General features: G+C 47.5%; 2 protein-coding genes across 3 annotated transcripts in view; one reads left to right on the top strand and one right to left on the bottom strand.

The window, feature by feature from the left end:
• Positions 1–4,829: 4,829 nt before the first annotated feature.
• LOC103747703 (RLA class II histocompatibility antigen, DP alpha-1 chain) lies at positions 4,830–13,275 on the bottom strand. 2 transcript variants are annotated; one of them, XM_029553732.1, is made up of 5 exons: positions 13,112–13,275; positions 7,311–7,556; positions 6,700–6,981; positions 6,387–6,537; positions 4,830–5,151 (listed from the first exon to the last, which is right to left on the bottom strand). In XM_029553732.1, the coding sequence occupies exons 1-5, from the start codon at positions 13,209–13,211 to the stop codon at positions 5,148–5,150; spliced, it is 783 nt and encodes a 260-aa protein (XP_029409592.1). In that variant the 5' UTR covers positions 13,212–13,275; the 3' UTR covers positions 4,830–5,147. The 2 variants fall into 2 exon arrangements, with proteins under 2 accessions (XP_029409592.1, XP_008848487.1); XM_008850265.3 differs by lacking the exon at positions 4,830–5,151 and having other exon boundaries at positions 6,383–6,537.
• Positions 13,276–15,179: 1,904 nt separating this feature from the next.
• LOC103747627 (SMH class II histocompatibility antigen, beta-1 chain) overlaps positions 15,180–19,802 on the top strand; it is an 11,935-nt gene continuing 7,312 nt past the window's right edge. Inside the window, exon 1 of the mRNA XM_008850163.3 lies at positions 15,180–15,339. Coding sequence (XP_008848385.1) covers positions 15,240–15,339 — 100 coding nt within the window. The 5' untranslated portion in view covers positions 15,180–15,239. The remainder of the gene's footprint in view (positions 15,340–19,802) is intronic.

Here is a 19,802-nt window from a genome sequence, read left to right as displayed (position 1 = left end):
ACACCATCCGTCCCACTTGGTGGCAGGTATTATGGTGGACACAGAAACTCAGGAATGGTTAAGCAAATCACCTGCATTAACAGTGCCTGACCTGGCGGAGGGGACCATCCCAGCTTGAGTCAGATAGACGCGGTCACTAAGAATTCAGCGTATCACCATGTGAAGCTGACATTGAAAGGCGCTCTGAAGAGCATTCAAAATGAGCCCATCCATTTGTGCACTGACTATCTGTTGATGCACAATAAGTACCCCAAATTTAGCAGCTTATAAGGTCAGATATTTATGTCTTACATAGTTTCTAAGGGTCAAGAATCTCAGAGGAGCTAAGTGGGGGTGGTTGTAGCTATAGAGTTGTGTCAAAATATTGATCAAGGCTGCCATCATCTGAAGGCTTGCCCAGAGCTAGGGAATCTGCATCCGAGTTCAGTCACAGAGCCAGCTCTAATCTAGCCTGGCTGTGAGATGGAAGCTTCAGTTCCTCACCCGCACCCAGGGGCCGGCATAGGACCCCCCAAAGCAGCTCATCTCCACCACAGCAGGTGATCCAAGAGAAAGACAGAGCACCACACAGAAGCCACTGAGTCGTTTAAAGCCACCGTAGTGGTGGCACAGGGTCATTTCTGATGCATTCTTTTTCACAGAGACCCACATAGGTCCAGTGTGGGAACGGCACAGAGCATGTGGACACCAGGGGTGGGCTTACTAAGGATGTGCTAGTGACCACTAGCAGAAGCAGCTAGACTGACCTTGGCTGTGGGGCTGGGCACCTGGTCCCCTATAGTTTGAGAAGATGGTTTTAAAAGAAGATGGGAATGTGCCACTAACTCTGAATAAAGGAAAAGCCCATGGGCCACAGGGAGGGAAGGTAGAAAAGGGATGCCCATGTCATCCCTCCCCTCTCCTGCTGAGATGGAACCCAGGGCCTCAGGCATGCTGGGCAAGTACTCTACCACTGTGTGGCTTCTTTATCTCAAACCTGAGAGCTGCGAGCTACAGGGCATTTAAGGAGGTTTGCTCTGTAGAGCAGATGACATGGAGAAGATTTAGATAAAGATGCTTTAGATGCTAGAACTGCAAAGGGCACTACATCGTGTGTGTGTGTGTGTGTGCGTGTGTGTGTGTGCGTGTGTGTGTGTGTGCGTGTGTGTGCATGTGCGTGTGTTGAGCCAGGATCTTGCTTGGTAGAAACCAAAACTAGCTTGTGTTAGTCTTTCTCTTAATGAAGCATAGAGACCTTGACAGTAAGGCACTTTCTGGTTAAGTGCAGCTGCGGTGTCTGGGAGGTGACCAAGTTCAGCTACTCCAAAGAAAGCACTTTTCTAAGGGGAAGTAGCCAAGTTCAGATGCTTAACCTTGAAGCTGGCTGTTTTTCTAGCTTTTGAAGTTTAAAGTGTCTGCTTTATAAAAATGAAATTACTTTGGCTATTACAATTTGTGGGGCTCCATTTGGGGCCATTACAGTAGCACAGGTTGGCCTGGACTCACTACGTAGCACAGGCTGGCTCAACTTCCTGCCTCTGCTTCCTCAATACTGGGCTCACAGGCATGAGCCACTATAACCCAGCAAGAATACACTATTAAGTTGCAGTTTGTTTGCACGCTAAGGTTTCAACTGACTGAACTCTAAGTATGGAGACAGCGTTAGGCTGCATTTAAGAATGTAAACTACAACATGTATTGACACTTTTACTCATTAGATTTCAATAATATTCTCTTTATTTTTAAATTAATTCTGTGTGTTTTTGTGCAAGTGCATACGCATATGTGTCCGTGTGCACGTGGAGCCAGGCAGATTTCCTTGGCTGTCACCCTCAGGAATGTTCTCCATCTAGTTTGAGACAAGGTCTCTCATTGCCTGTAGCTCATCCATTAGGCTAGGCTGCGCGGCTAAGGAGTCCCAGGGATCCGCCTGTCTCGGCCACTGGGGTTACGAGCTCACACCACCACGGCCAGTTTTTGTTTCTGTTTACGTGGGTTCTGGAGCTCAAACTCGAGCTCACCCACTTTTGGCAAGCGCTTTGCTGCAGGAGCCATCTCCCTCGTTCTCACCTTTCATGATATTCTCTTTAATTTTGCGGCTTTGGCCTGACCTCTGGGAGGGGACCACTTTCACTCCTCATGGGTTCGCCATGCTGGACTTTGCCACGCTGGACTTTGGTGGCACCCTTCCTTTGGTCTGTCGTTGGTTCCCCATCTGGGGCGAGTAGACATTCCTTGGTGCTCCCAGGAATAGTTTCACTGGACAGCAACTCTGGCTTCTGGCTGCACACGACCCTCCTGCTCACACCAGTTCCCGCCCACTTCTGGCTGTGAAACAGCCAGAGGAGCTTTGACCAGAGGTAGAAGAGATGGGGTTACCCAATCAGACGTGCAGCCTCCAAAACTGCGCACCCAATAGACCTTTAGAGCGATAGATCCGTGGATAAAGGCTCTTGCTGTCAAGCCTGATGACCTGAGTTTGTTCCTTGGGACCCACATGGTGGAAGGAGAGAGCTCACTCCTGCAAGTTGTCCTCTGATCTCCATACATGTATTGTGGCACGTGTGTACACACACACACACACACACACACACACACACACACAAATAAATATCAAAAAATTTAAATAAGAAGCTGGAGAGATGGCTCAGCGGTTAAGAGCACTGGCTGCTCTTGCAGAGGACCTGGGTTTGATTCCCAACACCCACATGATAGCTAACAACTACCTGTAACTCCAGTTCCACAGGATCTGATACCCTCTTCTGACCTCCATGAGCACTGCATGACACAGGTGCACCTACATACATGCAAGCAACATGCTTGTGCACATAAAATAAAAATAGCATATATTTTTAATTTCAATAAACCTCTTGAAGTTTCCAGCCCTGCGGGAAACTTCTGGAAACTTAAATAGCATATATTTTTAATTTCAATAAACCTCTTGAAGTTTCCAGCCCTGCAGGGCATGATAGAACGTGCCCATCACCCAACATTCTGGAGGCCAAGGCAGGAATATCACTAGTTCAAAGCCAGCCAAGAATATATAGTCCAATCCTGTCTCAATAAAAGTACCCAGCCTCAGGTATTTCACTACAGTGTAAAGCATGGTTTTAGTTTGTTCTCCTAGAATCTGAATAATGGAACTTAGATCACTGGTTCCCTCTTTTCTAGTTGTGCAAAGTTAAAAATTACACTTTAATTACTGTATCAGATTTATTCTGAGACAGGATTCTGCTGTGTAGCCTAGGACCTCATACTCATTATGTCCTCAGACTGGCCTTGAACACATGACCTTCCTGTCCCTCAGTGCTGGGACTGTAGGCATGTGCCGCCATGCCTAAGCTTCATACAGCCTTTGATAGTGTTTTCACATTCATCTGGTTCTGAAGATTTTCCAATTCCCCTCCCTCTTCCTTAACACTGGTGCTGTATGGAAGTCTTGCGTTTAACTTCTAAATTTTTGGAAGGATGTTGAGCACTTAAAAATGTTGATTGACTGTTTGTGTTTCCTCTCTTGAGAACTGCCTGTCCATTTTATTAGCTCATTTGCTGATTGGAAGCATTTTTTTGCTTGAGGTGTAGCCGGCAAAGGTTTTCTCCCATCGCGTGAGCTGTCTGTACGCTTGCAGATGGTTTCTCTTGCTGTGAGAAACTTTTCCACTTCATGTGTTCCCACCTACTGATTCTTGGAGGTAGTTCCTGTGCTACTGGAGGCCTGTTCACAAAGTTCTGCCCTCCACTGATATCTTGAGCATTCCCCGTGTGTTCTTGATCAGCTGTCTTTTCTCACCAGCTGCCCCTCTCCGTGGTGAGTTCTAATTCTGCAGTTCAGTGTCCCCAGCATCAGTACAGTCGCCATCCTTCCTATGAGTGGCATGGTTCTCCTTTTCTTTGTCTTCATATCTAAAGTGGCATCTTACATACACCCCGTGTCTGGCTGTACTCTGACCATATTTGCTTTTAGTTAGAATGATTAGATTGTACACATTTTATTCAATTAGTACTACCATTGGATTTAACGCCACTATCTTATAATTCGTCTTTTAAAAAAAATCAATGTTTTAAAAAATCATGTTTTCCGTCTTAACGTCCTGACTTTGCAGCAGCTATGCCCCCTAAGCATCCTCTTGTGTCTCCCCCAGTGGCTTGTAATTCATGGAGAGCTGATGGCAAGTTGTTAGAGTGGCTGCTGTGGTGCTTCAAATATTCATCTTTGTTTAACCTAATATGTTAGCCTTCAGATGCTGTGGAATTGACACACGCAGGAACCGAGCAGCACTTGCTGCCTCCCCACACCTCTGGTGCTGGGATCGAGTCCAGGCTGTGCACAGAACATTCTTCCCTTCATGGTTAGCACTGTGCTGTTTCTTTGATCTCTCAAAGCATTGGTTGCAAGCCCTGACGATTGTAATTCATGGAGAGCTGATGGCAGGTGCGGCTCAAGTGAAGGAGGGTACTTTCTTTCTTGGCTGTTAGTTTATCAAATGAAAAATGTAGTCCATAGGGAATCACTAGAGTTGCAATGGGGCCGTGGGAAGGAAGCTCAGGAATTATGGGTAAGATCTAGATCTGCCTGAACTCCTCATCCAGACCAACCCACTCCCTTCCCTTGGGGACGTCAACCACTGCAGTCTTCACTACGTCCATCCAAATCTTCATCCAAGCACTTCCCCATCATCCCCTCTCCACCCAACCTGGTCCTGCAGTTAGGGAATAGCCCAGGGCTGCATCAACATTCTCAGATCCTACCCAGGTGGGGTCGCAACCAGCCCTGCTTAAAGCCACACTGCCATTAAACATCAGTCATGTGTGGCCTCGTCCCAGACACCAGTAAGAAGTGTCCCCAGCTCTGAAACACACAAGAATTTATTGGCCTCGGGATATTCTGAGGAAGGAGGCAGCAAAGGGCTCATCAAAAAAAAGCAGGGGCGTGAAGCCCAGGGCCAGGCTGTCTCCATGGTGCTGAAAACAGCAGCCCTTCAAGTCGCCTTCTGTCAATGGGAACTTTACTAAGAGCCGAGTTTGTAAGGCACCAAATAAAGACTTGAAGGTCAGCAAGTCAGTCAGTGTGCAGAGAACACAGCAGCTGGGGAGGGAGTTGAGACAGAGTTCAACGGCAGCTGGGATTCAGGTCTGCCCCAAGTCCATCCTCTCGGGAACTGGGCCTATCACCTGCAACAAGACACACACGGTTACCATCAGTCTAGGGTTCAGGATGCCCAGCTCTGGCCCATCTTTGCCTTTCCCTTTATTTCTGAGGCTTCCCTTCTCTGTCCTGTTCCATCCCAGGGTGAAGGTGGTCACCCTGCATGTGCCCTGGCCCTCCATGTCAGCAGTAGCTAGGGAGCAAGGCAGTCCAGAGGTGACTGAGTTCCACCCCACACTCGAGTGGACGCTCAGAGCATCCTACATTGTTCACACTCCAAAATACCCAGAGAAGGAGACACACTACTGAGGCCAGAGAGGCTCCACTGCGGAGTGATAGAAATGAAGGGGAGCTGTTCACAATGTGCAGAACCAATCTCTGAGACAATTTCAGAGCCAAAGCATATTTGTACATGGTCTCTGTGTGGCACCCAAGCTCCGAGCACGTCCTCCTCCCCAAATCATCATCGTCTTTGCTTTTGTGAAAACACACTCTTTATTCCTTAGTCTTTATTTTCCACCTTCTTTAAATATTTCTCTTGATATTACGTGAATCACGTATTTTTCATTACCTTTTTTATATTTTATTTATTTTTATTTTATGTGTATGAGTGTATTGCCTGCGTGTAGGTAAGTGCACCCGTGTCATGCAATGCTCGGGAGATCAGAAGAAGGTGTTCTGGAACTGGAGTTACAGACAGTTGTTAGTCATCATGTGGGTGCTGGGAATTGAACCCAGGTCCTCTGCAAGAGCAGTCAGTGCTCTTAACCACTGAGCCATCTTTGGGCCCAAGTAAAGACAGTGTGTCAGCACTTATCACACCGTTGTGTCATCATGTGAGGAGAACCATGTTTGAACTCAATCTCTCTTCATAAAGTAGGGAGCATTTGTTAATTTGCGATCAGACTTCCTGGATCTGCACGCTGGCTTCACTAGTCCCGAGCTTCATGACCTGGTGTAGGTGCTCAATGCGCCTGTGTGTATCCAAAGATGTACGTGTATCTCACACACAGCACAGCAGTAGTAGTGTTTCATAGACTTAGTATAAAATGAAATAATAAATAAAAATTCTCAGGATAGTGCAGGAACATAAGTTCTCAATAAAGCATAGTGTTGCTGGTGAGCTGTGCTTTTAACCATAAAGAGATCAACGTACACTTAAACTGAATGTTTCCTCTCTTCTTTCTGTATGGCAGATGCTCAGCTCACTTCTCTTGTCCTCTGACTGCACCCTAACATCCTCACCCCCACGGTTACTCACAGAGGTCCCTGGGCCCGGGGGTCACGGCTAGAGTGCAGAGCCCTTATGATGAACATGGAGCCCACAATGATGCCCACCAGGCCCACCACCAGGCCCAGCGCACAGACCACAGTCTCCGTCGTCTCTGTCACCTGGATTGGCTCCTGCATGTCTGAGGAAAAAGAAGAGATAGAGTTAGACGGTGCCGTGAGAATGGGATGTGGAGGGTCGTAGACAATTTGATGGCATGTTAGAATAAGGTAATAGAGACACTGGGGCACCAGGTCCCAGGAGCAGTGGGTGCAGAGGTTATGGAAAGAAAGCAGCTCTGTACCCCAGTGACTGACGCTCGGCTGGTCCAGGCCCCAGTGCTCTACCCGGCAGTCATAGAAGTCCTCGGCCGTGGGAATGAAGGTCAGGTAATGGAACTTGTGGAATCTGAATTCTGTGCTGGGCAGAAAGATGGTCTCAGAAGCTCCTTCAGTGACGGGCTGTCCATTTCTTAGCCACGTGACATTGAGCACCGGGGGGAAGAACTTGTCAATGTGACAGATGAGGACGTTGGGCTGGCCCAGCTCCACAGGGCTCTTGGGAAACACAGTCACTTCAGGAGGCTCTGGGAGGAGACGGAACCTGGTGAGACCCTGTTCTGATGAGTCACAGATGTCCTACCCTGGGTGTCCTCTACCTCAGGCTCAGACTTATGGCACCTCTGGGGTCCTGAATGAGAGCCAGGAGTCTCCCACTGCTCAGACTCCCTCAGCTCAGCCTCTCATGAGTGGGAAGAGAAGAGGAAGATGGAAGTCCTCCGCCCTGCTTCAGGGAGCCCATGGCCGCTCCAGGAGAGGGTCACTCAGCAGAGGGGATCTGGGTCTCCCATTCCTGGTGTGGGGAAGGGCCTCCCATCCCTTCCCACTGGGTAGCAGAGGAAGCAGATAGGCATACCACTTCTCCCCTGGGTGTGGTTGCTCATCTGGATCAAGGTTTCCAAGTTTGTCTTTGCTATGGCCATATTTGCCAGTCCACCCTGAGCATCAAAGCTAAAGTCTTTGCCAAACTGCTGAAGATGCCAGATGGTCTCCCTCTTGTCCTGATCCACGTAGAATATCTCGTCTCCATCAAACTCATACAAGCACTCTCCAGATGGCTTTTGTGTCTGTGTAAATATGTCAAACATTGCTACATGGTCCGCTGTATAAAGAAAATGGAGAAAAGGACACAAATGGTGGAATTGATGTAAGTGGAGGCCCGAGAAAGACTGGATCTAACAAAGTCAGAGAGGTCAGCGGAAGGAAGCAGGGGAAGAAGGGGACCCAGCGGGAGATAACCAGAGAGAAGGAAGCCAGAGAGGAAGAAGGGGATCCATGGGAAGCCCAGCTGCCTCCTGGTCTGAGCATCCCGACTCAGCAGAGCTAGAGCGACAGTGACGAGGAGCACCTGCTGAGCCCTCGCCAAGAGCCAGGCGTTGTTCTGGTAATTTATATATTTTTCTCACTTAATTGTCACAGTAATCCTATGAAGCAAGCGAGGACATACAGAGAGGGTAGGTGACTGCGTCAGGTCACACAGCTCCGCGCAGCCAGGAGAGAGATGTTCCTCTCCCAGGAGGTCTCGGGCCTAGGAACACAGCTGTGAAATTGTGTTTAGACTCATGGGGGAGGAAGAGCAGAAATACTATTTTTCTTATTTAAAGGAGAAAAATAACTATAAAAACTAAGAAGAAAACATTCTTTAAATTATAGTGTTCTTTATAGTTTTATGTTTATTAGTCCGTGAGCATTAAACCACAGTGTTCATTCACAGAGCAGCACCACACCCAGTGGTAGGATGCAGGTACTTTGGCATTGCTTTCAAACTTTCTTTTTAAAAATTTTGTTTTAAATAATAGGTTTATAAATGTTGCTGAGTTTGAAATATCTGTGGGGTTTACTTTTTTGTTTCTTAGTCTTTATTGGTTGGTGTGTTCTAGTTCCCTTTCTGTTGTGATAAAATACCCAGACCAAAAGCAACTAGGGGAGAAGGGTTTATTTCAGGTCACAGGCCCTCACTGTGGGGACCTCAAGACAGGAGCTTCAGACGGCTGGTCGAACCCCATCCACAGTCAAAGCAGAGATGAACACGACACGCTCGCTCGTGCTCAGCTTGACTTCTCTGCTGTTTAGGATCCCCAGTCTGCGGAAAGGTGCTACTCACGGTGAGCTGAGTCTTCCCACATCAACTGACTTAAGATGATCCCCCACAGGCCAACCTAATATAGACAAGTCTCCTTGTGACTCTTCTCCCAGGTAATTCTAAGTTGTGTGTAGTTGACAATAAAGCTATGATCACAGTAAGAAATAGTAAAGGCAAGAGAAACTATCATTATTTAAGAAGGAAATGAATTTGTGAGTTCCTGCCTCAGGACAACAGATGAGGAAGAGTGCAGAGGCCCCTGGTCTCACCTTCACACTCTGCTCTCACAGGTTTCCCTGCGAGCTGGGAGCCCTGGCAAGAGGGACACCTGTGCTTGGATACTCAGTGACAGAACATTTACAGGATTCTAGGGTTGTCCTCAGAGGAACCACCTTCAGAACAGGGTGAAATAGAGACAAGCCCTTGTAGCATAGTTAAAAACTAGCTTATAGTTTTTTTTATTTATTATTTTTATTTTATGTGTATGCATGTATTGCCTGCATGTAGGTAAGTGCACCCATGTCGTGCAATGCCCGAGGAGGTCAGAAGAGGCTGGTACTGGAGTTACCGACAGTTGTTAGCTGCCATGTGGGTGCTGGGATTCGAACCCGGTTCTTCTGCAAGAACAACCAGTGTTCTCAACCACTGAGCCATCTCTCCAGCCCCTGCTTATATTCTTTTTAAAAGATTTATTTTATTTTTAATTATAAAAATTAAATTGTATCCCTGTGCATATATACATGTGTGTACAAATGCCCTAAAAGGCTGGAAGAGAGCATTGGATCCTCTAGAGCTGAGGTTATAGGTGGTTGTGAGCTGCCCAGTATGGGTGCTGGGAACTAAACCCAGGTCCTCTTGGGGAGCAGTACTTGCTCTTAACTTCTGAGCCAACTCTCCAGCCCCCAGTTTATAGTCTTTTTGATGCTTTTTTTTTTTTTTTTTTGGTTTTTTTTGAGACAGGGTGTCCCTGTAGCTCCAGCTGGCCTTGAACTCACAGAGATCCACCTGCCTCTGCCTCCGCCTCCCACGTGCTGGGATTAAAGGCATGTGCCACCGTGCCAGGCCCTCTTTTTGATGCTTTTATAAAAAAACATTTTCACAAATTCTGAACTCTAAGGATCAGTCAGACATGAGACCAATTTTCATCATAAATCATTTTCATCTGGGCCTGGTGGTACAGGTCTGTAATCCTAGCTACTCAGGAGGCTGAGGCAGGAGGATTTCAAGTTCAAGGCCAGCCTAGTGAACTTAGTGAGACCCTGTCATGCATTAGATCCTGGGCTCATGTACCAGGCTAGAGAGATGGTCAGTGGTTAAGAGCACTAGCTGTTCTTGCAGAGGACCTGGGTTTGATTCCCAGCACTCACATGGCAGCTAACAACTGTCTGTAACTCCAGTTCCAGGGAATTCAACACCCTCTTCTGACCTCCATAGGCATTGCACAACACGGGTGCACTTACACGCATGCATGCAATGTACTCATACACATAAAAATAAAAATAATAAATTTTTTTAAAGCCCTATGTACAAGCCAAGCATGGTGGCACACACCTTTAATCCCAGCACTCAGGAGGCAGAAGCAAACAGATCTCTGTGAGTTCAAGGCCAGTCTAGACTACATAGTGAGTTCAGGCCAGCTGGGGCTACAGGGAGACCCTATCTCAAAAAGACAAAACAAAACAAAACCCTATGTACTACATAGCCAGGTGTGGTGACTCAAACCTGTAATCCTAGCTCTTGGGAGGTCGAGAAAGGACTGCTCATGAGTGCAGCTTGGCCACAGAGTGGGACCATGTCTCAAAAAAACCAACAAAACACAGTAAATATTCAAACAAAAGTAAGATATGGTTCCCATCCTTACACAAAAGAAGACGGCTGTGAGGAAGCATGGTAAGTGCAGAGCCACGGACAAGCGCGGAATGCTGCCAGGTGAGACACAGAGTGGGCTTCCTGGTGAGCACAGTGCTCAGACCAAGGAAGTGGGAAACCGGAAAAGCCACTTTTCATATGAGGGGGGGAATGTTCAAAGCATTCAGAGACCATGCTGAAAGTCACAAGAAACTGTCAAAGGACTTGAATAGGCGAGTAACACTTGGGATTTGGGAAGATCACCATGGTGGCAGCCCAAATGGAGGAAGGTGAATGTAAGACGGGACCAGAGAGGAAGTGGACAGAGTCGCAGAAAAAAGAGGAAAGGGGAATCAATGGGATTGACAAGCGGGTGATTAGATTCTTATTGATGTGGAAAATTCACAGGTAACTTTTTTATTCTTAGGCTGGCTAATGAAATATTTTTTTTCTTTTTAAAAAAATATCTTATTTTTATTTTATGTGTATGAGTGTATTGCCTGAATGTAGGTAAGTGCACCCATGTCATGTAGTACACACAGAGAAGAGAAGAGGGTGTTGGATCCCCTGGAACCGGAGTTATGGATGGTTGTTAGCTGCCCTGTGGGTGCTGGGAACTGAACCCGGGTCCTCTGCAAGAGCAGCCAGTGCTTTTTTTAAAAAAATATTTTTATTAAGGTTTTTGTGCATGCCATATACTAGATCTTAATCAAATTTAGATTCCCCCACTGGATTTCATGCATTCTGTCATATGTGTTAAGTCCTATCCGGTCAAGCATTTGCTCTTAACTACTTCTTTATTTTCCTTTATCACTTAAACATTCTAATTAACAAATAAGAATGTATATGCATTGTTTATAGCATGTTACTTACTTAAGGGACTTAGATACGATCTTCTAGGACATGTGGAGAGTAAGAACTGCAGAGGTCTGAGGGCACAGCTCTGGGGAACATGAAAATTACGAAGTCAACCAGAAGGGAAACGAGGGAGATGCAGAGGAATGGGGTCAGGAGTCACGTTAAAGAAAGATGTAGGAGCTGGAGAGGTGGCTCGGCAGGCAGGGGCTTGTACTGCTCTTGCAGAGATTCCCAGCATCCATGGCCAGTGGCTCACAACTGCCTACAACTGTAGCTCCAGGGGATCTGATGCCTCTGGCCTCCACAGGCACCTGCATTCATGTGCACCTCTCTTTCTGCCTCTGCTCCTGCCCCTGCCTCTCTCTCTCTCCTTCCCTCTCTCCCCACCCCATCAGTAGTAAAAATGAAATATTTTTAGAAAGAAAAGATCTTTTGAAAAAGTTCCAGTAACAAATCAGAAAGAAGTGGACTGATTTCAAACCAGCTAGGCCTGGTGGTGCGTGCTTATAACCCTAACACTCAGGAGGCTGAGGCAGGAGGATCGACCTTCTCTTTCACCTCAAATTGAGTCAAAGGGACACTGGCAAGTACCCCCTGGAGGTGAGCTCTAATATTGGTTACAGGAAGCTAAGGTAAGTACACACTATTCTCAGATACCCTGGAGACAAGATACGAGGGTGAGGACGCAGAGCATCACTGGGAAAGAATGTTGAGGGAAGTTCAGGCTGGGTTTTATTATTCGTGTTTGTTTTTAAGATAAAGGACACATTTGGATATTGAAGTAAAGACTCAGTTACGAAGGAATCAGTAAAGACAGCACTGAGTGTGTTTGTTATGGCATTTGTTTTAATGCGGCACATAAAATGACTCAAAAAACCAACAGGCCTGGTGAGTCTTTCTCCCTGATCTCACCTCTTTTTTATGTCTGTTCACCCCCAGATTCCACCTTAAACTATTTGGGAGCCAGGTTGCCTCTGTCATGTTTTAAAATCATCGTCTTGTTTTAATTTTAGCTTTGTCTTTTGAGACAGGATCTTGCAACGTAGACCAGGCTGGCCTCAAATTCCCAAACCTTTGGACCTCAGCCTCCCAGGTGCTAGGTCTGACTACTGCATGCACCATCCCACCCACCCATGTTATGAATTCTAATCCTTTCCATAACTGCATCATGTACAGGCCTGACATTCAGTGATGTGAGCAGCAAGGCCAGAGACCATTATAATCATAAAGTCAGAATTTATAGTCTCTGGCTAAGTCCTTTGTTATCCAAAGTCTATACCTCTCAGTAAAGTGCTAGACTCCTGGGTCAATCAGGACAGACTCCCAAGGCCAGCAAAAAATGAACACTGGTCCCTTGAGGGAAGAAGGCGTGTGCCATCCACAATGGACCTGGAAGGGTCCTAGGGTTCCAACACAGAGCCCAGATCTTAAAGGCAGCCATACCAAGCAGAGGCTGGGGAGCCTGTGGAGAGACAAGGGCTGTGAGGTCCCAGCAGAGTGCGCCCTTGTGTGTAGATATGGGGAGTGCAGTCTGGTCATCAGAACTGGGTCTGCATCTGAATGTTGGCTCTTTGGGTGATAACGGGAAAAATTTAGTACTTTTGAGCCTCAGTGTTTTCATCTCCAAGATGGAGGTGAAAATATTTTTCCTGAATTTATATGGTGAAAGAAGCCAAGCGTCTAGTGAGTGGCTGCCACTGCTTTTAGGATCATCACAGCAAGAAGGAGCCGAGGTGAACTTCACATAAGGGCGGAGAGACACAAGAAAATGGGTCAATGAGCCCCCAGAACCTCTCATTCTAGAGCAGTTACCTGGCTGTCCATCCCACCTTGTGTCCCCCGCCCTCCTCATCCTCCTGACCACTCACCCTTGATGGCCTCAGCTCCTGGGAGACTCAGCAGAAGAGCCAGGAAGAGGGCTCTCGGGACCACAGCCTTGGTCTGGAACATTCTGTCTTCAGAGCACATGCTGGGTACCTACAGTTGATGACTGTGGGCACGGAACTGTGATGAGGAACTCGGGCAGGACGGGGACAGACAGGAACTGTGAAACTGTGGGCTTCTACAGCCTGAATATAATAGTGAAGAGGATCAGCACGGCCAGGCTTAGCCAATCAGAGATGCAATAGAGCTGACGCTGCTGTTGCTGGGTAGAAAGAAAGCTGGAAGGGGCTAAAGAAAGGGAGACACTTAAGGCGTACAGCCAAGAAGCTAAGAAACTTCATAGAGTTAGAGAGGGGCTCGAGGAGCCGGCACACACTGACACCAAATGCTTGTATCACACTCTGGCATTGGATACTTAGTCACCCACTGTCCGTCTTGCCGCCCCTGGATCTTGTTTTTAAGAGGATTTCTCTAATATTTTCCTATTGCATGTAATGTTCATCTTTTGTTTCATGATTTTCTTTACTACACTTAAGAAATTATCATTTTAATGATTTTTATTTCCTTGGTATTTTTAGGTAAAGTGGCAAAGCACTTAGTTTTTGATGCACTAATTAAGCATATTATATATTTTTCTCATTTGTGGTAACCTTGCATAAACAGCACTCACAAGTTAGTTCAGGGTACTGTTTCCAGCGTCTCATCGTACTGTCTCATTTGCTCCACACATGGAAGCAGTATTACCAATGTCCACAGCAAATAAGTGATCTGAGGCACTGAGGAGCTCAGCAGTTCTCTAGTTGTCCACGGCAGACAAGTGACAGAGTTCTCGCCACGGACACGTCTGACACATCTCAGCTTTAACTTCACAGTTCTGTGCTGACTCCATACGGGCAGTAGATGTCTTCTGCTTTAGGAATTTTCCCTCCTCTTTGAGTTTATATGATGAAGTTCTATGTATCTCTAAGTAGTTGCGAAAGAAAGGATACTAGCGTGACACATCCATCAGAATTTGTTGTTCACCAGAGAATAACAGTCTTAGAAAGTTGGTCAAAGGCTGGGCAAGGTGGCGCACACCTTTAATCCCAGCACTCGGGAGGCAGAGGCAGGCAGATCTCTGTGTGTTTGAAGCCAGCCTGGTCTACATAGTGAGTTCCAGGCCAGCTGGGTCTACAGGGAGACCCTGTCTCAAAAAGATTTTTTTAAAAGTTAGTAAAAGTATTTGATAAATACAACATAATCAGGTATTTTCAAAGAGGTAGGGCTGTGATATTGGGGGGGTGGTCATTTACTGGTCTATTTTCAATCTCTATGGGCTTTCCTATTCCAAATCAGTTTCAGGTGTATTTTTGTCATTTGAATGTAACAGCACAGCTGTCATGTCAGCCCCACATGAAGACAAAGAACTAGAGTCCTTAAAAGGCCATGTCCATGCTTAAAGTCACACACTGATGTGGCTACCCAGCTGTGGACGTGCTCCCAGGTGTGAGGATCCTGGAAGGAGTCCTGCTGACCCTGTGCAGTCCTGGCCAGGCACCTGGGGCTCCTGTGCCTCTCAGGACCAGCAGACCTCTGAAAGAAAGTGTGGGTGGGTGATTCTCCTGAACATCTCCTTTAGCAGAAGTAAGGCAGACTTAGGGACTGTCTAATTTAAATTTTTTGGATACAAATCATTTTAATGAATGACTGACCATTTACACACTAAGATGGCACTTGCTCCATCCCAAGTCCTGTGGGTATATGGGAGATTGCAGGGATGATAGTCCCCAAAGATAGGTCAGCAGAATATTGGAGGTCACATTCAGAGCAAAGAAAACACTTGCTCCCTCCAAACCTCAAGACGTATCCAGCTGGTGAAAGCGAGCATTGCCTTCATCTCTGTCATCCCATCTGCATCATACTCTACATTGTGGGACCTCTCACACTAACCATCTGCCCAGTGAGAGATGACTCATAGAAAGCTTGATGCCCATTGGTTCTTTCCTCAGTTTGTCCAATCCCAGGGACATAGGAAACTTCTTCAGTCCTGACATTTCACCCAGGAGCCCCATTCTGTGAGTCCTTCACCCCCTGGCTGTTACTTTCCTCATCCCACCAGCCTCCTCCAGCTCCATGATGGTCTTGCCAGTCCCTGTGGCCCCCTGGACAGCAGCTCTGACAGTGTTGCTGATGGTGCTGAACAAATCTGTGGTGCAGGGCAGGACCACTCCAGGTAAGAACAGAGGACGGGGGCTATTTGAGGAAGACCTGGCTCGCAGAGCAACTAGCAGGGCCTTTCCCTATTGGGACCAGACTTTCAGAAATAAAGTAGGGACTCCTGCCACGGTCCATGTCCTTCCTTCCCAGCTAGAGATGAAGGCTCACCTCCTTGTTGCTGTTCTGTCAACTGCTCCCTCTCCCAGGGACACAGCCACAGTGAACGGGACAGAGGGCTCGGGGCAGCATGCGTACATCCTGTGCACAGTGGACCAGAGTTCTAGAATACATTTGCAAGACAAGGTTTTCAGAGAGGTCAGCAGGGTCAGCCCCTGGTATCACCATGTCTGCACACAGCCTTGAAGGGGCTCTTCGGAAAGGTGCCCTCTGCTCCCCAGGTGGGGCGGGAGTCTGGAGAGGAGGGGTGCCCTGCTCCAACACTGTTCTGGTTGAAGGTGATTCTTCTAACATTCCCAGAGCTTCACTAGAGTCTTGGAGTAAGCTGAGATTTCTGAGAGGGGAAGAAGGACTTGCCCTTGTTAGTCACTGAGGTCTGAGAAACAGCCATAGGGACCGCTCCCCCATGGGAACTGCCTTCAAAGTCCTGGGAAATGGAGAGGGGGATGGCTGGGAGATGGAGAGGAAGGCAGAGCTTGGAAGTATTAGGATGACAGACCAGCAGCGAGTGAGGGGTTGGCACTGGCACCCTGTAGAAAAGTCCTGGAATAAAGGGTAGTGGAAGTCCTGGAGGGCATACCGGAAGTGGGGTGAACTGCTACAGGGGTACCTAGGAAGGGGGAAGGGTAGAGAGGCAAAGGGTGGTTGAGACCTGTAGGCAGAGTAAGATGAGGCTGTGTACATGTGAAGGGATTGAAGGTAGGCTGCTGCCCAGCACAGGTGTTCAGTGAAAACTGCTGGAGCCATGAGAGAGCACAGGCAGAGAGCACAGGATGACACAGCCCTCCCACGCTCAGCACCACACTGATCCCCAAGCTCAAACAGGAGAAAGGAAAGCACCAGGCAGCAGGCTTGGCCTAGGGGGCTGGGGGAGAAAGGTTGGAGCGAGAGGTGGCACAGGCTCTAACAGACTTTTAATATGTGTGTCCCTGTGCCCCAGGGCACCAGAGCCACACTCCCAAGTCCCTGCCACACCAGCTGGACACTTGCTGATCACTGTGCACCTGAGACTTTGTGAGCTCACTCTTCTGTGTTTTTGCTGCTACTGTTGTTGAGGCAGTGTCTACTAGCCCAGGCTGGCCTCAGACTCATAGTCATCCTCCTGCCTCAGCTACTCGAGAGCTGGGATTATAAGTGTGGCTTACCGTGCATGGCTCTCTTCTGTCATTTTAATCCTCCCAAGTAAATGTGTTAGATAAGTGGGCATGGTGGCACATAGACCCTCAGTCCCAGTTACTCGGGAGGCTGAGGCAGGATTGCTCTGTCCAGGAGTTTGAGATCATTTGGGCAACATAGACAGACTTTGGAAGAAAAACACCACAAACCTAGGATAAGTGAAAACAAGATGGGAAATACGCTCATCAAACGTCAGCAGAACTCTTTATCATTAACGTCTGGTCCCTTGAGATTTCCAAGCAGCCAGTGAGCTGAAGGAGTCCCTCCCTCCTGTGAATAGATCACACATAAATCAGTACTGAGCACAGCAGACAACCACGCTGTACATTTCACATGTGTGAATTTCGTTCTTACAACAACAGTTCTTCAGACTAAATGGCGTTATTAATGTCATACACTTCAAGAAATAGAGGCTCGGAAGGTTGTTTCTTGCCCAAGATGAAACAGTAATAAGTTGTAGTGAAACCCTCTGGTGCCTCCACTGATCCCCCTGCAGTTCTGAGAGAGCTAAATTCACTTTTACATCTGTGATTCTCAAACTGCTCTGAGTAACTCAGTGAAGGATTCCACCAGTGTCCCTCAGTTTCTCATAAAAAAAAATGTTCCAAATTGCATTTAAAGCCCCACACATCAGTTAATGCCTGCTCTTCAGGTGAAGTTCTACTTTTAAATGTTGAGAATTGCTGAAGAAAAGTTTCAAAATTATTCTTCCTGACTGAAAGCAATTCTTAATGATAAATGAGAAGAAATAAGAACAAATTGAAATCAGCAGATGCACATTAAGAGCCAGTCAGATGAACAGGAAGAGGTGGGCCGCTGAAGAGGGAAGAGGATGGACTCCAGGAGGAGGTGGGTCAGGGTGTAGGCATCAAGCCTGGATCCAGGCTGAGGCTAACGCTGGACTCAGGCTGTTACGATGCCTCTAAGGTCAGCCCCACCTCCCCCTTCTCTTCCCTCCCCAGCTGTGCAGCTCCCCTTGAGTCCTTGGTAGGACAGAGCCCACCAGATGAGCCAGTTCTGCTAGCCATCACCATGGTGAAGGAGGGAAGCATCCCATCATCCCTACAGTCACCTCTTCCTGCTACTGGAAGTTCCAGGCCTGCTTTCTTCCCACCTCGGGAAACATCCCCAGTGTTTGCAACTACAGCAAACAGAGCGGCGCATCTGGGGCTCCAGGCTCCTTTGGGCTTTATCCTCTCCCAGTTCTTAGTCTTCCCATGATATGATTTTTTTTTTAAGTTAGGGGCATTCTATTTTAAAACCCATTGGCAGTTCCTCCAATATCAATATGGTCTCCAAAGTTGTAACATTGATTGATCTAGCATTTACATTTTTGAGATCCATTTTTCCTTTTCAGGTTTTTTTGTTTTGTTTTGTTTTCCTTTTTGAGACAGTGTCTCCCTGTAGCCCCAGCTGGCCTAGAACATGCTATGTAGACCAGACAGGCCTCGAACTCACAGAGCTCCACCTGCCTCAGTCTCTTGAGTGCTGGAATTACAGGTCTGTACCACTATACCCGACTCTGATATCCTTTTTAATGAAACAATAGATTGCTTATTCTATTTAGTTTACTATTTGCAGTGCAGCCAGTGGGACCCAGGGCCTGATAAGGCCTCTATCATAACCAGCTGCATCCTCAGCCCCAGATTTCTTATAACAATACACACTAATAGCTGGTCATGGTGGCGCACACTTTTAATTCTAGCATTCCAGAGGCAGGAGGATTTCTCTGAGTTTGAGGCCAGCGTGCTCTACATAGCAAGTTCCAGGCCCAGGAGGGCTGTATAGTGAGACCCTGTCAAAACAAAAACGCAATAAACCTGTTTAGAGCGCCCTCTTGTGGTGTAAGCTCGTCATTCACATTATCTGTTCAGCGATGCAGAAAAATTGAGTACACTAGACTTTGGACGTAAAAAGAAGATGGTAGGCTTTTGCTTCGAGGTGTTACTTTGGAGAGAATGAAACATGAAAACCAGTCACACCATCTTAACTTTCCTGATACGGGTGAGAACAGAGCAGACCCAAACATACTCAGAGAAGCAAACAGAAGTGACCAGGAACGCTGCTGTTCTCGTGCACGTACGGACTTGCCAGGCACCTCCAGCGCTTTCCCAGGAATAGGGCAAAGGCTCCCATGTTTCCTTTTTGGTCTTTTTGAGACAGGGCTTCCCTGTAGCTGTCCTGGAACTCACTACGTAGACCAGGCTGGCCTTGAACTCACAGAGATCCGCCTGCCTCTGCCTCCCGAGTGCTGGGACTAAAGGCGTGCGCCACCACGCCTGGCCCCCCATGTTTCTTTTATAAATATGACATCATTAAAGATGACATCATCAATGCGCGAAGAGTGCTCACCTGCTGTAGAGTTCTGGGGTTTTTGTTTAGTTTGGGTTTTGTTTTGTGTTTTTTGAGTCTCACTTTGCAGCCCAGACTGGCGGTGTCTTGCGGCAACCTTCCTGCTTCCACCTCCCCGGTTCTGGGATTCCAGATGTGCTGCCACCCCACGCTCTTGCCTCAGTCTCCCGCCTGTTCCTCTAGCCTTAGATCTCCTGCCCCATGAATTGTTTACTTGGCGTACAGAGTGATGGGTTTTGCTGTGGCACTTGACACGCACTCCACACTTTTTAGGAGAGTCTTTCTACAGCCGTGTTTGAAAAAAGTAAAACAGTATGTTAACTTCCAGGCTAGGAAGCTTTTCTTTTTTTTATGTGTGTGCGCGCACATGTGTGTGCATACATGCATGCATGTGGAGGTCAGAGGACAACCTGCAGGAGCTGGTTCCCTGTCTCTACCTTGTGGGTCCTGGGGGGAATCCAATGGTCCTCATCAGGTGTGGTGGCAAATCCCTTTACCTCAGAGTCATCTGGTTGGCCCGGAAGTTTTTCTTAGACCTAGCTTTAAGAACATTTTAGGAAATGTCTCTCCAACTCCAGCACACGAACAGGGGTAGATTAGGGCAGACGCTGGCACAGAAGGGAGCAGCACCTCGTTGTGGAACGAGAGGAAATGAAGAAGGCTTCCTGGAGGAGGTGACATTTGCACCAAGGCTGTCCTGGTGGCCTTGTCAGTCAGGAGCTGGTCAGCCTCACTCTCCAGGCTGCAGTCCTGGTCGCCCCCACCCCCACCCTC

Source organism: Nannospalax galili, unplaced genomic scaffold (genome assembly GCF_000622305.1).
Source record: "Nannospalax galili isolate Female #2095 unplaced genomic scaffold, S.galili_v1.0 scaffold3450, whole genome shotgun sequence".
Classification (NCBI taxonomy): Eukaryota; Metazoa; Chordata; class Mammalia; order Rodentia; family Spalacidae; genus Nannospalax; species Nannospalax galili.
The sequence above is the reverse complement of the archived record's forward strand: the minus strand, read 5'-3'. Positions and strand labels throughout refer to the sequence as shown.